We start from the raw sequence: 27380 nt of genomic DNA, 5'->3' as shown, positions 1-27380 counted from the left end.
GTTTTTTTTGTGCCACACCATAGTTTGGGGTAAGCACTGCGAAAGCTCAAATGTAGCGAGGTTTTCAAAACATCACAGAAATGATATCAAATATTTACCCAAAGCTGGACTTCATGCTTTCTAATTCAGAATCATAAGCAGGAAAGAAAGACTCGTCTATTTAGCTTTTTTTTGTTGAGTTGTGAACTTGTCTACCTAGAGGCATTATGAACATGTGGCTGTGTGTTGTGTTAGTGTTTACACTGCTCTAGACAGGGTGAAGGCGTCTCTAGTGGATGCTTTTCGAGAACGCCGGGATGACGAAGCGTGACGCCCATCTGATGGTGGCTCTTCAAGGGTGAGCGAGCCTCCTTCCTCCGTGAGACGTGCGGATCTACTCCTCCTTTCTTTTGGCTCCGGGGATCTTTGCTTGGATCCTGGGCACAAGTAGGAATTGCGTGTTTCGGGTCGGATTAAGTGGGCCGTTAGACAGCAAAGCACCTCTCTTTTTATGGTGCTCAAATGAGCCTGTGAGTTAGGTTTTGCTAAAAAAGGAGAAAAAAGTGCAGCCGCAACTACCATCCCCTCCCTTCCCTGTTATCACATTATCCAATGACTTTGAAGGCATTGTCATTGTTTATCAATGAGTTAACAAACTGGCTGCCATTGAAATTTTATGTTATTGAGGAACATGAGATATATTTAACTTATGAAGTACAGTGGTACACCGACATACGAGTGCCCCGACGTACGAGCAATTTGAGATACGAGTAAAATTTCGGGCAAATATTTATGTTGAGATACGAAACAAATTTTGATATACGAGTATACAGCGGACGCGAGAGGCTGCTCATAAGATCACGGGCACTGTCTTTCTGGTCGCAATTCCCTCGTGTAATGTCTCTACGAGCACTGGGCGGAGCGCTGCATTTTTTTTTTCCAATGTTTTTTTTCACATTAGACAGTGCGAATGGCGGATCGATCGCTAATACGAGAGGAGTATACCTCTACATACGAGCAGCTCTACCTACGAGATGCTCGAGATACGAGGAAAATTTCCAGCAAATAATTAGCTCTAGATACGAGAAAAAATTCGAGATGCGAGAAAGCCAGGTGGCCATGACATGAGAGGCTGTTTATCATTGTAGCACACTGTCTTTTTTGCCGCATCCCTTTCGTGTATAACAGATATCTACGAGCACTGAACGATTTCTTCACACGAGTTTCTCCTACACATGGACCAGAAAACAGACAACGCGCATGCGCGGGCAAAAAGAGGGCTTTCTGGGTAGTGAAGTATACTTGTGCACACAACACCGATAGCCAATGGCACCCTTTCTCAGAATGAAACTTCATTATCCACAATCAATACGTGGGTAGGCTGTTATTCCTTCCTTAGCCCGTTAGTTCCCGCGATCGCTCATTCAAGACTACTTCTCGTTGGCAAGTGGTCGTGCGTTCTTATTGTGAGGACATTTGTGTGCATCATTTTCGGAATATTTTGAAGGGAATACAACAGCAAACAGCCCATCGATAGCGAACGTGAGGGTGGAGGCGTGGCAAACAGCTAATCCAGCCAGAAGGTATAAAATGTTTTGTGTAAAGTTACATTAAACGTATGTTTGAGTGTGTCTGTAGTATATATTAGTCCAAGTTAATTTAAATTTGTTTGTTCAGTTACGAGTGCGTTGTCGTGGAAAGAATTAAGTTTAGTGTAAGGTTAGATTAAATTTATTTTTGAGTGTCTGCATCGTAATCCAAGTTCATTTAAATTTGTTTGTTTTATGTTACGAGCGCGTTGCCGTGCAAAGTCTCTCTCTTCCCCCCTCTCTGTCACTCTCTCTCCCCTCTGCGAAATCCGTCTAATTTTAGTACTATTAAACCACAAGTTATTTGTTACTTTGTTAATAGATGGCGAATTAGAAGAAATAAAAATGTTTTTCCAATCCAATATCCTGTTTTGGGTGTTTTTTCAGAGGGTTGGAACAAATTAATTTGTTTTTAGTTCATTTCTATGGGAAACGGTCATTTGAGTGACGAGTAAATCGACATACGAGCTCAGTCCCGGAACGAATTAAGCTCGTATCTCGAGTTACCCCTGTACCGAAAGAAACAAGAAGTCTGAACACTCACTTCCCCACCACGGAGTTGACGTGGGTCCGTATTAGTCCCACATATTGATCAATCTGTGCCTAAAAGCAGGGGAGAATTACAATTAGGATTTTCAAAAGCCACTATTTTTCTCCATTAAACATTTTTTAAAACCTCACCTGGTGCTTCTCGTAGACCACAGGCATGGTGAACATGGAGACCACAGCTGTAGGCGTAAAAAGAGCGAAAGGCACTTAATCTTGCATCCGTATCCACACCACGCAATGACAAAGACACGCTGCCCTACTTATGATTACGTAAACGCTAATAATAACCTGAGTGTATCCAGTTCATACCAAGACATTACTACTGAGGTGTCACACAAAAGAAAAAAAAAGCAGTCTTCACGAGTTGGATGAAGATGAAATGCGAGGCGAGTCAGGTGACCTCACCTAGGATGAGTAGTGTCAGGCCGTTGAAGAGAGCTCCCACGTAGGTGAGGAGCCACATCAGCACGGCAAACTGGGCACAAAAAGGGTTTTCAGAAGATTTTTACAACGTCAAAGCCTTCCCAAATATTTCCACCAAACGTGGACTTAACAAGGAATGTTTAAAGCTAATCTGCCGTGTTAGACATGCTACTTTCACGCGTGGTAAAGCCACAGGGCAACTGGCGTGGTAGTGTGCGGAATGTGTGGGCTCCCCCTTGTGGTACGAAAAAGGTGGACTGAATGATTTCGCTACAGTTCAGTTGTATTCCACTTGGTCAATGACACAATGGTTGTCATTGATTCAAAATGGATGGGACGTCCAAACTTAAGCATTCCCAGCCAGTCCTCGCAGTGCAAATTAATTGGACATCTACCATTATCAATGGCAAGCAATGAGTTAGATACACTGAGATGTATTTAAAAAAATATTTTTATTAATTAGTGTACTTTTGGATGAATTCCTTTTTTATTTCATTTCCCTTCTTTTTATTTTTATGAATGCTTCATCGTAAATAATCATAAGTAAAAGAGGCGAATATTGATTAATAGTAAAATATATACAATTATAAATGAAACCTGGTGTTTCCATATTTGTGATCAAAAACTAAAAATGAGTCCTGGTGTTCACGTTCAGTATGTTGACAACACATTTGATTCATGTAAGTAAATCATATATTATGGGCAATTCGACCCAAAATGTCCAAATATGTGAATACCAAGATATATAGTCATTTGCTCTATAAAGGCTAAACTATAAAACATTCTCATTTAACGTCACTGTATCTTTTGAAATATTTAGAAACTACGTCTTGGAGTAGTAATCCAAATACATCACCCTTCAATTTTTTTTAAATATATATATTTTTAAATAAAACACTAAGACTGTGGTTTATGAAAAGAACTAAAAACTCACCTATTTCTCCTACAACTTTTTGTTTCATTACTGCAACATCTTATAGGTTATTGCCCGCCTTTTGACGGTGGTTGACGTCCAATCCATTTTGACTGGGAGGGTTGGCAGCGATCATTCACTGTACATTAGACTGGATGTGTTTAGCTGTCAGCCATGGCGGCGGTACCCCGAGAGCCAATTATATCAAGGGTCGAATCCCAACCACTCGGTAATTTGAGCACACTTTTCCAGTCTTACATTGGAAATCCTAGAGCAGTGTTTCCCAACCGTTGTCTAACTGCGGCACCCTTTTTCCATTGCAAAAATCAACTGAAAATATTCGCATTTAGAATTCTGTCATCTATATTTACAAAATAAAATAACATTCTAATCAACCGTTTTATCAAAGAAAGCCATAAAAAGTCTTTCAATATTTAATCAAAAAGTTGCCATCCGCGGACACTGAACAATGTGATGTAAAAATAAGTGATGTACCAATTTAATTCTTTTAATTTTATCACTTATAACTTCAATCTCTGACACAGACTTTACGTGTCCAAAAATTGATGCCCGTGAAAATAAACACATCAGTTCACGTTACGTTAAAAATAAGCAACAAAATGACCTTGATCTTGTAATATTGCAATTGAATCATGAAATATTACAAAATGTTTGTCATTTTTCCGTTTTTTATCTAGCAATATTGAGATTTTTGTTTCAGAATATTACAAGGCATGGCCCTGGCACACCGGTTGGGAAACACAGTCAAGATTTAGTGACAAAAAATGGCCTACTGGTGCTAAAATATGGAAAAGTGACAGTATGCAAACCTTCAAAGAGTCAATGAGATCTTGAACCAGGAAAAGCCTGCGCAGCTCCTTCATGCAGGTGTTGGTATAGAGTAGAATCTTGTCAGCGTATTTGCTAATTTGGTGCTGGGATAACGAGATTTCCATCTCCAGGTAGCCTCTGAATGGACGCAAACATAGAAACGTGATCGTTATACCAAACTTTGGACGGATCACGATAAATGGCGACGTGACGATCGTCTGACTTGAAAGGGTGGCCCTCGTCGGTTTTCTGCACGGCCTGGAGCACCGATTTGTAGATGCGGAAGCTGATGGTGGCGGAGAGAGCAGCCAGGGCTAAGTAGGCCCCGACGCTGACCACGCTGAACTGGGTCAGGGAGAAGAGGAGCAGGAGCACGCTGCTGAACACGGCCCCTGACTGCTTCACATTCCTCCAGTAGAGCAGGTCAATTGCTGGGTTGTGAAGACAAAGAAAAACACGTTTGTCACGCCACTTTTCCATTTGCATTTGAGGTAACTCTTAGAAACGATGACAATTTTCTTCTAGGGCTGTCAAAATGGGCAGCCTTTGTACCTCTTTCATACATACGGAATATTTTTTTTGTCTGACACGGGTGCCAAAACACCAGAATTTTGAGTGTTTTGCACTTTGCTCAAATTCTTATCCACAGGTCAATTTGTTCTTTGGCTTTACCTTCTTTTGTCGCCGGTCTTTTGGTCGCCGGTCTTTTGGTCGCCCGTTGTCGCGGTCCGGGCGACCAAAAGACCGCGACCAAAAGACCGCGACCAAAAGACCGGCGACCAATCGACCGCACACGTTTAAAATGCCCCAAACTCATCACGAATTACCCTGGAAATGCCCCCAAAACAGCAAAAAGCCACAAATGAACAGAAAACATCCTGAAAATTCCCCCCAAAAACATTAGTAACTGATCAAAAATGTACCCTAAGTGACAACTCATTTCACTAGCAGTGGATACACATCTTTCAGTGCCATTGACGGTGCCAGAGGTCCAATCCGTTTTGAGTGGTTCATTCTCTAAAACGGTTCTGACCAATGGCGGCCAGCAAGTTAACTTAATTGGCCAAAAATAAACAGGTACAGCCCACAGAAGATCTAGTTGGCATGAATGCGGCCCCGCGGACCAAAGTGTGGTTGACAGCCTTGCTCTACAAGAATAAGCCATGCATCTGGGTTATACAGCCATACTGCACCCTTATTGGTTTATCAGCGCAAACACCTGGTTCACTCTCACATACATGAGTATACATCTCGTCCAATCAAGTAAAATAGCAGGCTTCCTATTGTGCATTTAACCTGAAGCAGAGAGTTAATGATTGCCCCGTCCGAATGCAAAATCAGCATTTTCAAAGATAACGGTTCAGTGTGACATGGCCAAACGGACTGATAAGCGGTCAGTGATGAAGGATGAAGAGGATTCATGGTCAACTTGGTTGTCCAACCCTACTTTTGGGGAGGGTCAGAGTGCAATTTCCAAAAGTGCTGCCAATAGCCGTAATTTTCACCGAGCAATTCGGTGTGCATTTTCCGGTCTTATCGTGCACGCATTCTGAAATGAGTTGAATCGCTCCTGGGAAAGATCCCTACGGTGCCTTCCTCTTCGTCCCCGAGCAATGCAACTGCGTTTTCGCCTGCTCTAATTTTAGCCGTCGAGCTGTGAATGGCATAGCTATGACAGCCATCTTTGCTTGCCTCTGAATAGGCATCTGCGGAGTGTGAAAAAGAAGCTCGGCTACATCTCGCGCCACTATTTTGACATCTTGGACACACACCGTAACCTTTCTCCCCTTACTTTCTAAGGCATTAATATGAATGAAATATCTCCTCTCAGGGAGAGACAAGTCACGTAGGACGAAAAAAAGTCAGAGAGGAGTTGGGCACGGGATCGACGGGCTCTCTCGTCCGTGACGACAAACTGGGCCCGTTGGAGATGATGGGAGGATAACGCACGTGCTCAGGTGTGTCACTCTTTCATGAGTTGCACCCCACATAAACACATAACAAAAGCAGCTTTACTGTCGAGTTGTGTCAATGCGGCCAGAGTTTAAAGCATGAGTTCACTAGAAGCGGGTACTGACCTGCGGCTCCCATGGCTGAACAGAGAAAGAGGCAGCTGCTATATTCGTGGACAAAAGGAGAGTGTGTGAGTGTGTGTGTGTTGGGGGGGGGGGGCTCTCGTGCCCCCCCAATACACACACACTCCACACAGGAAAGGAGGGACTTAAACCACAAGACCAATCAGCTCCTCTCTGATGCCTGACAGGTCTTTAACCCTTTATAAAGCAATCATTTAACATGATGGATGCCACCATTTCCGCTGACAGACCGATCGTTTTTGGTCAGAAGTGGACGTCTATTGGTGTCAATGGCCGGTAATGGATTAGATCTAACTAAATTAGGAAATATTGGGAGCATAACCACAGTTTTGTTCCTTTTAATTAATTAATTAATCAATTTCTTTATTTTTTATGTATGCATACATAATTTTATCTATTTATAAAACATACTTTAAAATATTTTGGGGAAAAATAGGAAGAAAGAAATGTCACTATACTGGCATCCACATATCTGCACTGAAACATGCATTTACAGCCAGTTCTCCCAGTTTGAAATGAGGTAGTCCATCATTTTCAATGGCAGGCAATGTGATAATAGTAAATATTCTCAAATCCATTTAACTTACTTTTCTTTTAAAACCCCCAAAATCGATTTAAAAAAGGTGTGTATATTATATATATATATATATATATATATATATATATATATATATATATATATATATATATATATATATATATATATATATATATATATATATATATATATATATATATAATATACACACCTTTTTTAAATCGATTTTGGGGGTTTTAAAAGAAAAGTAAGTTAAATGGATTTGAGAATATTTACTATTATCACATTTTATATATATATATATAAAAAATATATATATATATATATTTTATATATATATATATATATATATATATATATATATATAATAAATATATATATATAGATAGATATGTGTATATATATATATATATATATATATATATATATATATATATATATATATATATACATACATACGTGTGTGTGTGTGTGCATACATACACCTACGTATACATACACACACATTTCAAAACACTTGTACTAATGCATTTCTTATTTATCATATTGAGTATGTTGTTGGGGGCCATAACTAGAGTGCATTTCTGTATATATTTTTATTTATTTATTTAGGGTTAAAAATAATTGTGTGGCCTACATGAACCAAAATGTGATGCCCACATATGTGGATGCTAGGGGTTAAGGCCTGTTTGTTTTTTATTACTAGACTAGAAATAGTCACTTGCCCTATAAAGGATTAGGGACGGGGCGGGGGGGGACCTATTGAGTTGGGTTGGCAATGAATCACAATGCAGTTCAGTACACTTACATTTTTTAAAATCTTTTTGCATGGGCGTCTAGGGGCAAAGTTAAAAGCAACACATCAAGACTACCATTTCATGCATTCACATCCAAATGTTATCACTTCCACAGACGCGCCCATTTTTTGTCAGGCTGTATCACAATGGCCCGGTGGCAAGAGTCAGCCGAGCACCTGCCTGATGCAGTTACCATAGTTACGGCGCTCGCTCCATTTTATCTCCAAGATACGAAAAAGGGAGGGGAAATCTTGTTCCTTTGGGAACAGAAGGATTCATTTTGTCTGAATCTGGGGACGCGCAGCAACAAAATGTGTGCGCGCACCCCCGTGAAGATCAAGACTGCCACTCCCTTTCACCGTGGAGCACAAAAGGGACAACATCAGACTACCATCAAATGACTAAAACCAGAGACGTGGTCTTATTTCATAAGCACAAATGCTCATTCTTTAACAAATGAATGTTGTGATGCTGAGACCAGGTTAGGCCTGTTAGCTTTTAGCATCCATCCTCATCCTTGCGTAAAGAAAACCAGAGCAAATGATGATCACCCGTGACAAGAATATGAATCCCCCACCCTCCTATTTTTCTTCTGAACTGAAACTAGTTTAGCTTGACCTCATTAAGTCACTGAAGACTTCCTTGTGGCTCCAAACAAGTGTTCTATTGCTGAGAAGTTTGAACTTTGAGGACATTCATCTTCTGAACAGCTTATCCTAATAAGGGTCGCCGGGGGGTGCTGGAGCCTATGCCAGCTAACTAGGGGCCCTGAATTGGTGGCCAGCAGGATGCAGACCACCATTCACGGTCACACATATACCATTTTGAGTGTTCAATCAGCCTACTCTGCAGGTTTTTGGGATGTGGGAGGAAACCGGAGTACCCAGAGAAAAGCCAAGCAAACTTCACAAGGTTAGGACCGACCTGGGATCGTACATTTGACCCCCAAACTGTGAGGCCAACGAGCCAACCACCCGGCTGCTGGGCCTCTATATAAATATTACTCACCAAAATAGAAGCTGAGCTCGAATAATTTTGTGGCTGATGGAATAATTAGCAGTTTGTAAAAAAAAGGCTTTGCCACTCACAACTGCTTTCAGTGTTTTCAAAAGTTTGTGGCATTTATCTTAATTCCCTTCTACCCACATTGTATCATTTATGAGTCATTCATCGAGATGACAAGGAATGACTACATAATGTCATGTCATAGATCAGATTATTATTCATCTCCTTTGAGCATGAATTATACAATGACTGCTTATTTTTGGAGATATCCTACAAAGAGGCAGCCTAGAAGGATCAAAACTGTCCAATTCAATTTCCAATGAACTACACGAGTCGGCTAATATCAGTAATGGAGCTGCATCACTTTTAGCATTTGTCCGCTTTAATTTCCGGTCGCAGCGGAAACGGTACTGAATGATGAAACCTGATCAATGAACCGTTATTTACCCAACTGCCGTGATTAATAGAGCGGTGGCCCCTGCTTCAAATGAACCATTCCATCATTCCTATGCTGCTGAATTCATCCTGTGAGATAAGTTTACATAGACACCAATGTGGTTATATAATAAAACTGCTCAGGGTTCCCGACTAACTGCAAATGTGACATTGGCCAATACTAAAATCGAATTTTCAAATCAGAGGCAAGTAGGGAAGCAGAAGCGCCATTTTCATTGACGGTCGCTCTTGTCGAGCTCCCCTCCCCGCTGGAAAATGACAGACGGTGGATGTTCTTTTATTTTTTTCCCTCCTCCCAACACGCTCTCTAAAAGGTCCCGTAGCAGTAGCATAGATAGGACCGCTGGAACGGGCGTGTCCCGGTTTCCATGGGGACGATCCGTCGGCGGCGACCGGACGCTGGAAACGGACAAAACGGCATCAATGCACGTTTTTACAAAATAGGAAACGTCTTTGCACGCATGTTGCTGCTCGAGTAAGGATTCCTATCCTCCGCCGTGCTCCTCGCCGTTTTGTCCTCACCCAAATCACACAATTGATCAAGCCATCAAGGGTGTGTCTGCATTGACATTGTGGCGCGTCACAACGTTTGACTACCGCAAAGCGACTAATAATGTACACGCAACCTTCCCAATTCCATCGGCGATATCGCCGCACATGCGAGACGGACAAAACAACCCGTGTGCACGCGCATCCGCGGACGATTCCGAGCAAGTACCCTGTCCTTTCCAGCCGCTCCATGAGCTTTCCTTTTTGGTCACGTCCGCAGCGGCCTGCATGCTGGTGATGACTTTATCCCTGATTTGATGGCTTGCCCTCTTTTAAAAACAAATCTTCCTAGTGTCCTCCTCCTTTTGTATGCCTCTTGTGCCTCTGGTGCTCACGCGCTCATCACAGGAAAAGGCATGAATGCTGGGATGGAGGAGCGCACAGATGACGGTGAGGGAGGGAACGCGGGAGGGAGGGAGGGAGGGCGCTAGGGAGGATGGCGAGGCTTCCTCCACGGTGCTGGCTGGCAGAGCTGCGGCGCTAGGGCTGTGGAATAGCTCGTCAAATGTGGCCGTCCGCGTTTGGAGCCAGCGAGCGGGGGAGGGGGGCGCAGATTGGAAACATCACAGCCGCAGCAAACCGTCCGTGGGATGATTAGTAGCCAACCGGCTTCAGAGGGTCGCTAAGCTTTTGTCTTGGAAGGCTTGCTCGTCTAGCTTTTCATAACAAAAGCCTGACGGGTACATTGTAACACGTATTGACATCTTGAATTGGAATTTCACTATATTTAAATAAGAAAGCACATTTGAAATATCCACTCAAATGAGATTTCTTTTGTGACGAAAACTTGACCTGTATTTTCAGGCTGTGCTTTGTTAATCTTGCATTCGATGTCTGCTTTCGAGGGGCGCAGCCTGGGGAATGACGTCAGTAGCTGGAGGCAAGGCGGTTTAGTCGGTGGGCTTTGTCTGGGTGGGAGTTGTGATGTCACGGTGGCTTTTTCTTTTGGGTTTGACAATGCCCTGTCAAATAATGGCTAAAAGGCATTTTTATTATCGCTACTTCCACAGCACCGTGCCTGGAGCGTGCTCATTTTGGGCCTGGGTTCCTTCACTGCACCGCTCCCTCTTCAAATAGATAAACTGATTAACATCTATCATCGGCAATAAAAACGAAAGAGGTGCATCATCGTGATATTAAAGATTGTTATCGTGATGCAATTTTAATCACAGCTTGAACACAGCCGCCGCTGAGCCGTTCAAATAACCAGTAAGCATGACTATGACTCACTGAGTGCTTCTACTTTAATAATGAATATGCAGACAGCATGAATTGTGCATGCCAGCTTAAGCACAATACTCATTACCGTCACCATGGAAGGAAAACACACCATATTTCAGCTTCTTCACGGGGAGCCCACCCTCGCCCCCTGCAGGAAACCACACCTCACACATTATGTTCACTGCAGCCTCCACACTGCCAACACCCACCAACAAGGAGGAAAAAAACAACCTTTCGGCCAGACGGAACGTGCTCCCCTATCAGCGTTGCTATGGAAACTGGGGATGAACCGCCAGCCTCCCCAGTGCTAAGCATGGACGCACTGCGCCCTCTGCAGGTGCATAAACAGACATGACCTATTTTTATTTATTTATATATTTGTTTGTATGTATACTTCCAGAAGCTTCTCACGATAAAAAAAGAAAGAAACGGATAGGGATCAATGAGACGCATTAATTCTCGTTAGATGCTATTTTGCATTACCTTCATTCATGATATCAAGGCACCTTCAAGTTCTGCCCTACTTTTAAAATCATTAGATTATGTAAACACGGACAGACGGTGACCAATAGTAAACCCAAAATAAACATTAAATGAGGAGTTTAGACGGGATAAACTCTCTGTCTGTCGCTGCCTTTTTTGTTTTGACCTAATGCTGAGGATTTATAAGAATCAGGGCTACAAGATGTACTACTATCCATTCTAAATTTGACCCTTGATGCCAAACACGGACAGGGATTTTCTTGGTTTGCAACTCCAACCATACAGTTTTGCAATTTTTTTTCCTTTCATCCACCACTAGGGGGAAGCAACACAAAAGGGCCTTCAAACATTGACTTGGCAAAGAGAAGCAGAGCAGCTGGGTACGGTTGTACTTCTGTAAACAAGTCTGTTTAATTTGCCAACTTGTCCACAAAAGCTCACCATGCAGCAGCTTGCAGTATTCACATCTAATTAGGGAATGTGTTCTTAAGGCTCTTTTAGATTCAAATATTATGACGTAAATTACCCGTGAAATCCGACCTGGAAATTCGGGTTACATCGCCAGCCAGAAAGGGTATTCAGTCAGAACCAATGTTCCCTCTAAGCTACTCTCATCTTCTCTGCGTCTTCTCTGCACACAGCAAATCATATGGAGCGCACAAAATAAAATCCCATTTTTATTTTTTTATTTTTTTTAGCTGTGAGGCCACCAGGCCGCCCATTCATAGATATTAATCATTACATTTTATTATTACTAAATCATTTATGTGTAGTAGACAGGCACCTGCTTATGGCAGGTGTGATACTGGTGTGTGCCCATAGCGAGCAATGATGACGTTGCTCACACCAGTACTCAGTGTGCTCAGGGAGGTTGTCTTTCTGCCCAGACAAACAAAAATTTAGAGGGAACATTGGTCAGAACTCTCTGAATAGATATGTCTAGCAAAATTAACTCTGGAAAGCATTTCCCAAAATCTCTCCGGTTAGATGTCAAAAAAAGTTGGACAGACCAAGATGGAGAGACAAAAAATCCACAATTATCATACTCACCTTTTTGTTTGTTGAAGCCCTCCATCAGAAAGGAAGAAGCCAATTTCCCAAGATCCACTTTGCCGTCATGGCTTTTCTTGTCCTCCAGACCGACCCTCTCTGGACGCACCTCCGGGGGCACCGTAGCCGTCGGGGGCTTGGGCTTGCTCAGGCGCTCTTCTTCCGCTTTGGCCTTTTCTGTGAACGAGGGTTCGATTGGCGCTGGCTGATGGGGCCTGTGGGCGGCGGGGCCACCGGAAAACAGATTGGGGCCTCCGACCCCCTGTTCTCTTTTTGGACTTTCTTCCGACGCAGACTCGATGAAAAGGTCGCTGTCGAGCTCCGCCTCTCTTTCCTCACGCAGAATACTGTAGGCCGCAGGGGCGGCGTGGTTGCCGACCGGTCCGAAAGTGGTCTTTGGGACTGCAGGCGGGCTATCGAACGGGCTGGCGGACTGCTCGAAGGCGCCCTTGCTTTTCGGTGGCTCGGCGAACGGGTTGCGACCGGCCCTGGGGGGCTCTTCGGACACCAGCTCGATCTCGGAGTCCCCGGACTCGGCGCTGCTACCATCTTGGTCCCTGCCACCGACCTGTGGGCTTGAACCGTATTTGTTGCCAGGTGCTTGCTTCATTGCGTCAGACTTGACTGCATCGCGCGAAGGGAAATCTTTTTCTGCAAAAAAAAGAAGTAATTTTACAGTCTCTTTTGTATTCATCATTCAGCCTTTTGTAAAAAAAAACACAAACAAAAAAACAAAACAAAACAAAAACCTTTTTTTAATTATTCACAGACATACAAACTGCCCCTGAATGATATTGTTTCAATGCCATTGCTGGTAATTACTTAGAGGTCCAATCATCATCATCAATGAGTCTGAAGAATGGAAAATTTTATATAGCATTTAAGCGGTTGTAACAATAGGAAGATGTTGATATATTTCCCCAAGTTGTTTTAAATGATAACTTGCTAAAGTTAATGTGTGGTTACTTTAAAATGAGCTCATTTTTATAGCAACACTGGTTTGTCTATCAATTGACAGCCATTTAGTGGAATACTGAATCAGTTGGGGATTTTGTCACACTGTCTAATTTTGAAGGGTGCCCCAAAAAATGCATTGTTGTTTTGTTGTTGTATTCAGTTTAACAGTTTCATTTTTGGGAAACCTTGTCACATATGAAGCAATATTATGGGGGCCATTTTATTTTTAAAACTGACAGATGATCCGGGTTAAATGTTCATTTTGCTTCCTTCTATTACTTAAAAGATGTGCATTTAATTTATTCATTCATCATTCGTCCCACATATCCTTGCAAGGGTTGCTGGAGCCTATCCCAGCTGGCTTCTTGCAAATGGCAGACTAGCCCTTAGATTGGTCGCCAGTCAGCCGTAGAGCACACAGAGAGACAGACAACCATTCGCACTCACAATCGCACCGCCACTGAGTGGGAATTGATCAGGCGGGTGAACCATTACACCATCAGGTGGCTCTAACCCACGTGTCAAAGTGTCGGCCCGGGGGCCAAATCTGGCCCGCCGCATCATTTTGTGTCGCCCGGGAAAGTAAATCATGAGTGCCGACTTTCTGTTTTAGGATCAAATTAAAATGAAGAGTATAGATGTATATTAAATTTCCTGATTTCCCCCCTTCTAAATCAATAATTGTAGTTTTTTAATCAATTTTTTCTGTGTTTTTAGTTCAAAAATCATTTTGTAAAATCTAAAAATATATTTAAAAAAAAAAGCTAAAATAAACATTGTTTTAGATCTATAAAAAACTGAATATTCAGGGCTTTTAATCCAGTTCTTTTAATCCATTTATTTAAAAAAATCTAAATATTATATCTAAAATGGTCCGGCCCACGTGAAATCAAGTTGATGTTAAAGCAGCCCGCGTACCAACCCGAGTCTGACAGCCCTGCTCTAACCCATCTCAATTAACTAATTTTAGAGGGGGAAAATGTAAGATTCTTAAGAAAGTCAACGCTTTGATGGCGTGCTGCTTACGTGTCGGCGAAGCATTTGGGCTGGAGGCGGGGCTCTCATCCTCTGGTTCCGACAGGGTCACCGTGGGGACCCCCTGCAGGCCCACGCTGAGCACATTCTCACGGTCGGACCCCGCGGCCAGCGGGGGACGCAACTGAGGTTCGGCCTTGGACGTCGGAGCCTGCGATTCGGTCAGGGTGATCTTCACGGGGCTGGCCGACTGCGGTGTGCCGCCCAGGTTCTTGTAGGAGCGGTAGTCGGACAGCTCCTCGTCGGATGGCTCCTCCACGTAAGGGAAGGAGTGGGAGCCCAGGGCAGGCCCCAGATTCTCGTCTTCCTCTTCCTCCTCCTCTTCTTCTTCCTCTTCTTCTCTTTCGGGGTTCTGATCAATGTAGCCACGCAGCGAGGAACCACCGCTCAAAACCGTGTCCGCCTTCCGTGGCTCTTGGCGCTCATCCCCATGGCTTATATCCATGTAGTTGTAAGATTCGGTCTTTTCTAAGCCCATCAGAGACTTGGGAACGTCGTCGACCGTGCCGGATACGGTCTTGGCCCCAGAGCTGAAGTCGTACATGTCGGTGGAGAAGTGGTCCAGGCCGGAGGATCCAGAGGAAGCCTTCACGTTGTCAGACAGGTAGGAAGATTGCAGCCCGGTTGTGAAGCTCTGATTGGACAGCAAGGATGTGTACACATCGCCGTCGTCGTTCATAGGGCTCCTGAACAAGCCTGACATTGGGTCACCTATGGATCAAACGTGGGAGGGGAAAAGAAGCGGCGTACAATTAGACCAAATGGAGCCTGAAAAAACATCCATCCGACACCGCTCAGTGTCACATGATTCTTATCATCTTAGCATGCTCTTGGCCGGAGCGTTGCACTGTTTTGCTTCCCGGCAAGGCCTCAATAACAAAGGTTATTTGTGCCTATCTAGGGGACAAAGACAGATTGTTCTGCCACCCAAAAAAAGCCACAACCAGAGTCTGTTCTCAATCATGTGTATCTCTTCGGTCTAAGGTCTTAACCCCTTTATAGGACACTCATTAAACTCATTAGCTGCCAGTATTACTTTTATTCTATTATTGCATTATTATACATTACCGGGAGTAGTCCTTCCAGTTTAAATGAATTTAGTGATGTCAATGGCAGGCAATGAGTTAAATACTATGATATATATGTATATTTTTTAATCACTTCAGAATGTTATAGGGGGCTATGACCAGTGTATTTCTGTTTCAATTCATTTTAATTGTACTAATTTAGTTTTTAATAACATTTTATTCATTTAAAATGTTATATATATACACATTGATATAAAATGCAAAAAAATGAATATTAAAAATTTAATAATAATTTGGATATTATTGAGAGCTTTATCCACATAGTTAATCATCACATTTTGGGTGAAACTTGTACACCAAATATCATTGTAGTAGCCTACTTGATGCCAGGTCAGAAAATTGTTAAGTTTTTTTTTTTGCCTTTTCCTTAGATTACTAAAAGGAGCCACTTGCACTATTAAAGGGGTTAAGAAGAGGAAATACATATGCTAAAGTCTTCTAGCATCCTGAAAGTTGTGTACTACCTGGTAAGTTAAAATTGGTTAGGTTCTGCAAAACTTGTCAAACCCAAAAGGAAAAGAGAACCACTTTAGCAGCTTTATGAATAAATTAAAAAAATAAAATTCTAATGGGTAATAGTGGACAAAAGGGCAATAGCACTGGTACTATTTTAGCCAACCAAATGTGACTATCCAAAATTACTCGTTATAAAACGAATACACATCATCACACATGCAACTGCACTTGACTCCATCAGTGCGTGTGTGTTTGGGTATACATACTACCTGACTGTGGACATAAACGATATTTTTTGCTCCATTTTTTACACCAAATTCACTAATTTTGCCCATGGTTTATTTCATTCCTCATACATTTATAATTGAAGATACTATTAACTAATCCAGGGGTGTCAGACTCGGGTTGGTTCGCGGGCCGCGTTAACGTCAACTCGATTTCATGTGGGACGGACCATTTTAGATATAATATTTAGATTTTTTTTTTATAAATGGATAAAAAGAACTGGATTAAAAGCCCTGAATATTCATTTTTTTAAAGATCTAAAACAATGTTTATTTTAAATATATTTTTAGATATTACAAAATGATTTTTGAACTAAAAACACAGAAAAATGGATTAAAAAATTACAATTATTGATTTAAAAGGGGCAAATCAGGAAATTTAATATACATTTATACTCTTCATTTTAATCTGATCCTAAAACAGAAAGTCGGCACTCCTGATTTACTTTCCCGGGCCACACAAAATGATGCGACGGGCCAGATTTGGCCCCCGGGCCGCCACTTTGACACATGTGAACTAATCTATCATGGTAACCTGCACACACAATCAATTGTATTCCTATATCCAATGTTTGACCATTTCTGGATTGGAATGACGGCTCGCGGCAATGCAGATGACGACCCGGCACCCACAAAAATTACTAATATTTGCGTTGTGCTGTGCACAACTCTCGCTGGCCCCTCCCTCTCTCCTCTAACCCCCACTTCTTCCCGCACAGGGGTGGCACTATAAATAGTCCGGCTCCAGCTGCTGGGCTCGGATGAGAGGGGGAACGATTCAAAACTGCTGCCTTTGGGTGAGCAGCAGTGGGAGGATGAAGAGTGAATTGGCAGAGCAGACAACAAGCTCAGGACGTCCCTCCCTTTGCTTCCTCTCTAAAAGCCTGCCCGCCCTTCCTTTCTGCCTTTGTCATTAACAATACACCACGAAGTGTGGAAGACAGCAGTAAGTCACGCTAAGCATCCCGGCGGACCCGAAAGAGGTCACGGAGAGTTGGAAACACGACCTTATGTTGTTGGCCGCCACTGATGGTGACAGACTTCCAATCCACAAGTAGATAGGAGGTCTAGTGTCATCAAAAGCAGGGTTGGTGGGCATTCTATTGTCATCTACCTCCAAAAACGTATGCAGTTGCTGACTGGCATGAAATTGCTGTGTCTTGTCCTGAGACCAAATCTAAAAAAAGAAGAATTGATGATCATTCCTAGCTTTCTAATGCGTTTTGACAGAAAGCCAATGGATATGGCATGCTGTCAGACTGCAGAAATCTGTAGCTCATTCTGGCAGTGACCTCATTGTATGTTTGGAGATTATTTAGTGGGCGGGGCCAAGGCATCTGAGAAAGGAAAAGTAATTAGGAATTAAATTAGTTATCAAGCCGTTTCTGTCTCTTTTTTGGAAGGATTTTTGTAAAAGAAATATATGCTCTGCTATCATTTTAAAGTCACTTGCTGTAGCATTATTTCATAGCACCTTGAAATTTTATTTGTAGGGCACTGTTTGTTTTATCTCATCTCTATGGCAACATCTGTTTCATAAACAATATTTGGAATATTAATTTTTATTTGTGGCATGTGTGTGTCCCACAAAATGCACACAACAATGCAGTTACTTTAGGCTTTTAACCATGCTAGAATAAAGCATGATACGCTGATATTGAAATTGATAGTTTTCCAAAAGAATGTGTATTTAACAACATTTATTAAAAAAAAAAAACCCTGGCCTTGATTAAATGTCCCTGCTTCATGCAACCCCGCGTATGACCAGATTTTTTTATTTACCTTTTGACGTGTTTGCCCTCTAGAGCTAAGTTCTACTCATGACTAAAAGCTAACATTTGTTACTGTGATTATGCAAAATAAATTTGAATATCAAATCATGTGATAGTGTATTTTCAATTAATGATGAACATGTAGCCAAAAAACAAAAACAGTGACGTACAGGCTTATTTTTCAATAATTTTAACCCCAAAATGTCCTGCAAATCCATAACAAGCGCGTTAACTGACAACTTGATACTGTTTGTCCAAACTGAGCCGAATGACATTAACGCCCTCGAAGCGAATCAACAAATAATCCTCTTTATTCCGCTACTCGCTTCTAGATCCCTTCCGCCGTCGCCGTGGCAACGTGGCTTCGTAATCTAGCACTCTCCGATGTAAAACACCGATAAAATCCTCCTGATGTGGGAAACACTTGGAGCCGCTACACAACATGAAGAGAAGTGACTGACGTGCGATTTACCGTACAGCCGCCAATCTATGTCAGACTTAAGTGCGGCCAGGACACCCCCCACTCCCCCCTCCCTCCCCCTGTTCTCTCCACCTAGCACAAAAAGCCAACGGGTGTTGTTGCATAAGTCATCTGCATCAGTGACGAGGTGGAATCAGGATGCTGGTCTTTGATGAAAGTGTTTGTGTGATCTAACTTGACAAATTCGCAGTGTTGAAACTGGGGGCAATTTCAATCGGGACCCACCGGGCTCTGACAAAAGCTTTGCCATACTCACATGGGATTAGAGGCGGCAATGAAGGAATTCTCGCACTGATGCCAACATAATTATGTCAGTGAAAGGATGGCGGGGTTAGATAAAACAAAAGTCCTAGCGGATGCTTGTCGGAGGGGCTTTTGTTGTCCTGAATCGAATGCGGCCTGACAATTGGTGCGAGGCCGTCCACGATGCATAGCGCAAAGCTTTCACTCCTTCAAATTGAATGCTCGGGAACTTTTTAAATGGACCTCCAGATACTGTGCAGTTTTTCCAACCTTCAAAAGAGCAGTAAATACGCTGCTTGGGTGCTTAGGAACGATTCAATTACTTCATTCGTGACCTTCTAAACTTTATTCTTGGCTTCCATTGGTTTGCTTTCAATCCATCGACCTTGTGGCAAAACATCTATCAAGCTCAGATTCAGTCTCACGAAGGCCATCTGCTCCTTTTGCCATTCACATAATCTTTCAGGGAATTGTCAGCCTGTTTACAGCTTTGCTTTTCCACAGAAAATTTGAAAAATGTGTTATTTAGGCATCCAAAATTAGTCCCAAAGCCATGTATCCTATTTAACTCTTTTTAGGACAATTTACTATTTAAAAAAATAATTATCTTGATTTTCATGGGGACCATAAAGCGCACCACATAAGGCGCACTTTCAATGAATAGCCATTCTTAAAATGTGTTTCATATATAAAGGCGTAGTCCCGGCAGATGAGTGGTTAGCGTGTCCACCGCACAGTTCTGGGGTCAAGGGTTTGATCCCCGGTCTGTCTGTCTATCTGTGTTGCGTGGGTTTTCTCCGGGTACTCCGGTTTCCTCACGCATCCCAAAAACATGAAGCGTAGGCTGGTTCAACACTCTAAATTGCCACTAGGCATAATTGTGAGCGTGAATGGTTATCCATCTCCTTGTGCCCTACAATTGGCTGGCCACCGATTCAGGGTGTCCCCCGCCTGGTGCCCGTAGTTAGCTGGGATAGGCTCCAGCACCTCCCGCGAACCCTGCGAGGATAAGCAGTTTAGAAAATGAATGAATGAATATAAGGCACACCAGTAGTAGTAGTGGTAGTAGGGGATTGTGTTATACATGCACTAGATGGAGCTGTAGTAGTAGTGGTTAGGAGTTGTGTTATATATATACATCAACTCGATGGGGCGGTGCTAAAGGGAATTTCTTTTAATGAGTAACCAATAATAATCCATACATGAGGTGCATCGGATTATAGGACACACTTTTGAGAAAGTCATTTAGTTTTGCCTTATAGTACTGAAAATAAGGTATAGAGAAATCATATTTTGAGAGATCAATGCCACAATGGTAATGTTGGGAATACAAGTTTGGCCTACATCGATCAAATCATAACACCTCTTTCATATTCTGATTCGTCCCACCATAAATTTTCCGGTTCTCGACTACTGCTCTTCCGGAATCATTGCCTTCAATTATGTTTCAACTATGATGAGGCAAACTGTTATAAAAATTATTTTTATAGCATACTTTCATCTAACTGTGTGAGTCTAGGTAATTTATTTTTTAGTACTCTGTGACAAGATTCAAGTATTTAATTGGTGTTTAAAAACGTCATTATAGTGGGACTTGAAATACAGGTCACCCGTTCGCACTTGTACTGTAATTATATTGGAAGGTGATGTAGTACATGATTGCCATATTCATCACACTACGCGAATTTGACATGATTTCTAGTTTAGCTAGATGTGGCCACTTACCATCCTATTTAAATGCCTATGATTGCACAAAAATGCCAATGACAAAGACAGTGCAAGAGCAGCTACGAATAAAATGACATGTAGATGTCAATAAAAAAACAGCTGAAAATCATGGACTGCCTTGAGTTGCATTGATCGCAAACAATAGAAGTATACAATTATCATAAGAGGCATCACCAGAGGCCACACTGGACAAATGTTATTGTTCCATTGGCAAATCAATGCAGAGGCAGTCAGAATAGAAGGTCTCTGGCTATAATGATTGCTTTTCCTTTTCCTTAGCCAGATTTTCGTGGATGAATGAAGAGTGAACAGAGAGTACTGACTGTCTGTTCTAGGCTATCAATTCATTGATGGGCTGCGCTTTTCACACCTAGGCCTTCAGTAGTGTTTTGTCTGAATCAATCCAAACCTCAATAACTACTTCATGGCTATAAAACTTTTATAGAAGATACAGCTGTGACATAAACAAGAAAAAACATCAATAATAACCTCATCAAATTTCACTATTATTCGGGAATATAGCTACATTTTGCTAAAATGATTTGACCATTTTATTTGTACACAAAATCCCTCCTCCCTTCTTTTCTGAAGAAGATGTCAAGTACTCTTTCATACAGATTATCTGTGTGCATTCATTCATTCATTTTCCATAATACTTTTGCTTAACTCCAACTTACTTTGGGCAGTAGGTCACGGACACTCTTAATTGGTTGCCAGTCAATCGCAGGGCACCAGGAGACAAACAACCATTCGGCATCACACTCATACTTACGGAAATTTAGAGTTTTCAACCAGCCTACCAAACATGACTTTTGGGGACTTGGGAGAAAACCGGATCTCCCAGAGAAAACCCACACAAGACCAGGAAGAATTTGAAAATTCAACACAGGAAGGTCAGAATCTGGGATTGAACCCTCGATATCAGAACTGTAAGGTTGACACGGTAACCATTTGGGTTTCATGGAGGTTTCATGTTGCAGTTCGGATTTGTTGAGTGTCTGGCCATTGAAAAAACAAATTTTCTCCTCACCTTAGTAAAAAAAAAAGGTGTATCATGTATCTTATTTTTATTTTTATTTTTTTAATGTATGCTAGTTTTTGTATACAAAGTACTTTTAAAAAATCCACTTCATCTTTCACTTATGCGGAAATTTGCATTACATTGCTAGGGTACGACCGGAACTCAGTTGTAACTCGGGGACTCGTATTAAGCTAATTAGCGATAATTTATAAGAGAAACCTTGGGCTGAGGTTGGCATAAGTACTATTCTAAGCAGTAGGAAAGAAACTAAGGGAAGCATAGTGTTAAATTATTGCATCACCCAACAACAAAGATACTACTCACACTCCACCTGCCCACCTCCCCTGTTTGACGTTTCATCTTCACAAGCAAGTCCGGAGAGACGTTCCACTTCCCCCCTTGGGAGCATGAACCAAGCTCTTGACACGCAGCTAAAAAGCATAGCGTTGGCTCATGTGAAACCACTAAGTGCTTTGCGCACCAGAGACCGCCGAAAGCAGCCAGACAGATGCGCAAAAGCTTCACCTTTGCTTGTCTCCGATAACACGCTGACAGCACTGTCTGATCCGTGGAGTCGGGAGATGATTGTGTATTTTCGATTTCACGCGAAACAACGGTTATTGTGAAATACAGTAAACCCTCGATTATCACGGTTAATGTAGACCAGACATGGCCGCGATAATCGAAAAATCAGGAAGTAGGGTCACCCCTATTATATCTACCTTTTTTGTTTACTTTAGTGCTGAGTCCGAGTAGCAAGCGGAGGACAGGGGAGTGGCTTCCGCTTGCGAGTTTTAGCGTGGCTTTTCACATTTTTAATGAACTTTTAAAAAAAAATTACTTGACTAAAAATCCTTAGTAGTGAAGCTGTAGTGAATCCGTAAAATACGAGGGATTACTGTATGCATGCGAGTCTCGCAAACATTACTCATGGTCTTCTTTTATCCTTGCTGCAATTTCCTGAGTGTGTTTTTCTGAGTCCAAGTCCAGAAAAATAACACATTCATCAGCAGTAGTTGTCTGGCTGGAATAGTAGAATGTAGAAACCGAAGAGATGGTAGATTAACTCGGGATATCCCAATGCTGATTTTTTTTACTTCTGATCTGATTGGATTTTTTTTCTCTTACCGATCCGACGCCAGAATGTTTCAGCCACTAAAAATAACCATTAAATGACAAATAATAATTTTAGTATTATAGTGAGCCCTAGTGGTGCCTCCTCATGAAATGCTTAAATGCTACTCTGTTCATTCCTTATTAGTTTCTAAAGAGGTACTATCACAGACATGTTTTCCCAAGTCCGTTGCTCCCCCCCCAAAAAACACCGAGCATTGCATCAAGACAACACTAAGATTAAGTTAACTTTGCCAAGGAACAATTAGGCACACGTGACGAATGGAAGCAAATGTTGGATACTAATACTGTGAAAAAAAACCTTCTTATTCAGTTTTACAATTCACGAGTCAATTTTTCCATCGGTACATCTTATATTGAGGATAAATTATAACGAACGCTTTAAATGTGAACTCTACTTCCACATTCATTAACCCCCCATTTGCACATTCAGACCAAGGATCATTATGTTAAATAGATTTCGTGGTTGCTGGGTTAGAGAGAACAATTAGGTCAGACAGACACTGATCAATTATTTGGAAGGGCTATCACTAGACAAAGGATACAGTTTAACTCAGGCCAAATGCCTCCTCCATTACATGTTATTATAATTATGCTAAAATAGTTCTGAGGGAATTTATGTAGCTTGAAATTATGAAAGACCATTTTTTACTGAATCTTTTCCACATCATGCTAACTAGCCAGCTCAAAATTTCTGTATATTTAACTTTAAGATCAACTTAGGCCCGCCCAAAGTCGGCGGGGATTGGGTCTCTCACAACCCTTACAAGGATGTGAGGTATGGAAGATGAATAAACCAACTTAGGACTGCGTTCAATGTCCGTACCTGAAAGGATTATGTAAATAGAATAAAACACACCCATGTATGGTTAGGAATTATGACGTGGTGAATTGATGACAGCTAGCGAAATGAAAACGACAAGAGCGGCAAAGACAGGAAGCCCAGCTCCAACCCTTTTTTTTTTTTTGCTTAACTTCTCATGAATATTTTAGTGGATTCGTGAATGAAAAGTGCCCGGCACCAGTTTTACTTGCCAGCCATTACAGACAGACCGCGATTATAAATAGCTGCTGCGATCACACGAGAAAGATAGAAAGATGATTTCTACAGACAGCATTAAGATATGTGGTTCTTCCACCTGACTTTGGTGCAGACAGTATGTGTTCGATTCCCACTCCGTGGTGTGGCAGTGTGATTGTGAGTGTGAGTGGTTGTCTGTTTCATTGTACCCTGTGATTAGTTGGGATGGGCTCCAGCACCTCCCGCGAGCCTTGCTAGGCAGTACAGAAGATGAATGACTATTTGTTTGTTAGCAAAATTTGGGGGTAATACATCAAAGGTCATAGGACCCATCAATTTGGCTGCTTATGTGGAGGTATGCTCTCTTAGCGTGCACTGGTTTGTTTTTGTTTTGCCTTCTAGCTGACGCGTGAAGGTATTGTGCTATTGCTTCCATCTAATTTGACCTGTTCATAATTTCTCTACCAACCCATAGATATCAGCTGATGAGCAGTTAGTTCGAAATGTCAGCAGCAGCATAGAAACTTCCTTTTTGTTTATTGGGATGCAAAAAAACAGAGTATAATAACAGGGGCGCTCACACTTTTTTGCTCCAAGATCTACTTTTCAATGAGCCAACTCCCGTGATCTACTGGGTGGGCAACGCGGTACTGGAGAGCCGCTGCGAGTGCAACTTTTTGTTCCACAGACACTTTAACCAACGGGTGTTTTGAGTCAGAAGCACCTGACTGCAATCCACCGATTGCACTTCTAACATACCACATTTGTGGAAAGGTTTCACACATGACTTACTGCAGGGGTTTTCACACTTTTTTGCTCCAAGATCTAATTTTCAAGGAGCTAACTTTCCACGATCTATATTTTTTACAGGCCACTGACAAAGCTCAGCAATTATGTAATGATATACCTCGCATTAGACAATCATATCAACATGTATGGGAGCGGCAAGGAACGGGGGTGAAAATCCAATCTCGATTCACGCTAAAGCTTACTGCGGACATGCCAAATTCATAAGAGCTTAGCTAAGAAAATCGACAGAGGGGAGGGATCAAAATGTTATTGTCAAATCCAGGTCGGTTCACGTGTGGAGTTTGCATGTTCTCCCTGAGCCTGCGTGGGTTTCCTCCGGGTACTCCGGTTTCCTCCCACATTCCAAAGACATGCTCATTGGACACTCTAAATTGCCCCTAGTTATGAGCGCGAGTGTGAATGGTTGTTTGTCTCCCTGTGCCCTGCGATTGGCTGGCCACCAATTCAGTGTGTCCCCCGCGTCAGGGCCGAAGTCAGCTGGGATAGGCTCCAGCACCCCCGCGACCCTAATTGGGGATAAAGCAGTTCAGAAAATGAGATGAGAAGTTAAAAATGTTTTTAGTCATAATTTTCATTTATCAAATGCTAATATTGTGGCCTATAATGTGACATCCTCATTCTGGGTGAATGACGGGTGGTTTGCCATTTTTTTCCAGTAAGCAAAACAATCCGTTGCTCTATGGTTTACAATTCAGTCTAACAAACAGCATTTCGGATAAAGAAACACCCAATTGTCGAGTCCTCCCCCCCACACTGCATCAAAAGGCAGGCCTGCAGTATAGTGATGTCAGTCCATGCCCCACGTCCCAACTCCATAGTGAAGGAAGCCTTGTTTACACGGAGGATTTGAATTAACCTGACGTTAGCTAGTTTATAAATGTATATTAGAGCTGTTTCTATCAATACGCAGTCTGCACCAGCTGCCGGCCTTACCTGTAGATGCAGTTTCCTTAGCAACAGGGGGTCGTTTTCCATCATCCTGGTGGGGGTGAAACTGGCGATCCGGGTCGTCGTTGCCGAACATGCGGCCGTAGTCGTCGCCGAACCACTTGCCCTCCGAGCCGAGCTCTTCGCCGGACTGCGCGGACATGCTTGGCGTCGAGTGGGTCGTGTCGCTGGGTCGTCTCGCTTGAGATGCAGGGGGGCAAACACGCAGTTAATGCGGCGACCGTGGAGTGGAGTGGAGTGGAGTGGACGCGTCCACGGATGAGGCGTTGCACTCGTTGATCCAGCAGAAGGGGAGCCGGGGCGATTTTTTGTTGACGTCATCGTGGCCTTGATGCTTCGGGGTTGCCGCACTCAAAATAAAAATTGCTTATCTTACTCGTAGTGTCTGGGAGTGACATGTCGTCGATTTTCATGGCGGTATTCTGAAAATTATTGACAAATAATAATTACAAAACACAATTGCAAGCTTGCCGGAAAACTATGTCACGACGTGTGGCGCCCTCTCGTGGCTCCACGGTGCGTGACAGCTTTTAAAATGGCTCCCTAGCAACCAGACGGCTGGGAGACCAAACATGACGGAAGAGAGCAGGACGAGCAAAGTTTTGTTGGAGCAAAGGTTAGCGGCTGTAGTACTTGTTTTGTCTTTTTTTTAAATGAATACATATAATATTTCGAGGATTAAGGGTTCCTAACAGCCTCCGTTAAAGAGGTTGTATAGTTGATGAACCTGTTTATAGGTTTTAAAGGGGTAGTGTTTCAAGTTAGAAAGGAAGCACGGCATACATCTACAACCCAAAATTGCATATTAAATTGAGGAAATTGCAATATTTACCCCGATCGGCCTATTCTCTTATTTATGTTATTGCATTTGTCTTCTTGGCCAATCAAGCATCACCATGTTGTCTTGTCATTTAACCTGTGGTGGTTGTCTGAACTAAATTAAACAAGAAATTAATCCAATTAATTTTTTCCTCATCCATACCTTAATTCCTGATAGAACAGTTATCAAATACACAGGTCACCACTGTGTGAATCTATGTGACTACACCCTTAATTACATTGCCACCTCTTATTGATAGTCTACGAAACAAAACAAAACAAAAAACATGGAAACAGGAAGGAACTATAGCATGTACCTCCTGTGGAGTACTTCAGTATAAATATTCTTGTTCAATATTCACTTGAGGCACCTCAATATTATTATATTGATATTTATTTTCCATGGGTGTGCTTTAACTTTAATATTCAACATGTCCTATGTATTCAGTACAGGAAAAAAGTTTAGACTTACCTCTGGTTGTGCATTTTCTTTCTTTTCAAGACTAGTTACATTGTAGATTCTTATAACAAAACAATGAACGAACAAAATATATAATATATAATTAAATACATGGTAAAAATAGGTCAAAGTAGCCAAAATTTGCTCTGGTTACCTTCATCCACTCTGCATTTTTTCAACAAGCTTCAGGAGATAGTCACATGAAATGTTTGCCAGGTCGCAGGTGTGCCTCGTTATGGTTAATAAGTTGAATTGTTGATTTATTGATTGGAGCATTATTTGTGTTGCATTGAATCTGGTGTGTCAAAAAAGAAATAATATATTTATGGTGCTTTATAGGGTTGGTCCCAAGCACATTTTTGACAAATTGAGCAAGCATGTATTATTAAATATTTGCCAAACAAATCAAAACAGTAACTCGTCACTCTTACTTTACTCAGTAGGCGGGATCTTGTTTTGTTCTGACCAACCAATCAGAGAACTGAAAATTACTAGTGAAAGGATAAAAATATAATATACTGCTCCCAAAAACATGTTCATGTGTTCAATTGTTTTGGGATTCAAATCCAAATCTGTCCTGTAGGATCTGAAGAGAGTTATTTTATAATATAGTTAATTCTGTAGTATGTAGATAACCCTATTTG

At 42.0% G+C, this 27380-nt stretch overlaps 2 protein-coding genes across 5 annotated transcripts in view; one reads left to right on the top strand and one right to left on the bottom strand.

Annotated features, from left to right (window-relative positions):
• The window catches only part of rtn1a (reticulon 1a), a 27392-nt gene extending 431 nt beyond the window's left edge, over positions 1-26961 (bottom strand). The window contains exons 1-11 of one of the 4 annotated variants that reach the window (XM_077621791.1): positions 26891-26961; positions 26749-26797; positions 25443-25879; positions 14463-15182; positions 12480-13130; positions 4508-4715; positions 4284-4422; positions 2523-2592; positions 2250-2296; positions 2113-2171; positions 1-416 (exon numbers count right to left, since the gene is read on the bottom strand). The exon at positions 1-416 is cut by the window's left edge and continues 431 nt beyond it. In XM_077621791.1, coding sequence (XP_077477917.1) covers positions 374-416; positions 2113-2171; positions 2250-2296; positions 2523-2592; positions 4284-4422; positions 4508-4715; positions 12480-13130; positions 14463-15182; positions 25443-25599 — 2094 coding nt within the window. In that variant the 5' untranslated portion in view covers positions 25600-25879; positions 26749-26797; positions 26891-26961 and the 3' untranslated portion in view covers positions 1-373. Of the gene's footprint in view, positions 417-2112; positions 2172-2249; positions 2297-2522; positions 2593-4283; positions 4423-4507; positions 4716-9894; positions 10120-12479; positions 13131-14462; positions 15183-25442; positions 25880-26289; positions 26369-26748 lie in introns of those variants that run through there. The other 3 variants (XM_077621790.1, XM_077621792.1, XM_077621793.1) reach the window with 3 other exon arrangements.
• Positions 25896-27380, top strand: part of lrrc9 (leucine rich repeat containing 9) — a 29111-nt gene continuing 27626 nt past the window's right edge. Inside the window, exon 1 of the mRNA XM_077621782.1 lies at positions 25896-26073. The gene's annotated coding sequence lies outside the window, so the exon portion shown is untranslated. The remainder of the gene's footprint in view (positions 26074-27380) is intronic.

Source organism: Stigmatopora argus, chromosome 15, assembly GCF_051989625.1.
Source record: "Stigmatopora argus isolate UIUO_Sarg chromosome 15, RoL_Sarg_1.0, whole genome shotgun sequence".
NCBI lineage: Eukaryota > Metazoa > Chordata > Actinopteri > Syngnathiformes > Syngnathidae > Stigmatopora > Stigmatopora argus.
The sequence above is the reverse complement of the archived record's forward strand: the minus strand, read 5'-3'. Positions and strand labels throughout refer to the sequence as shown.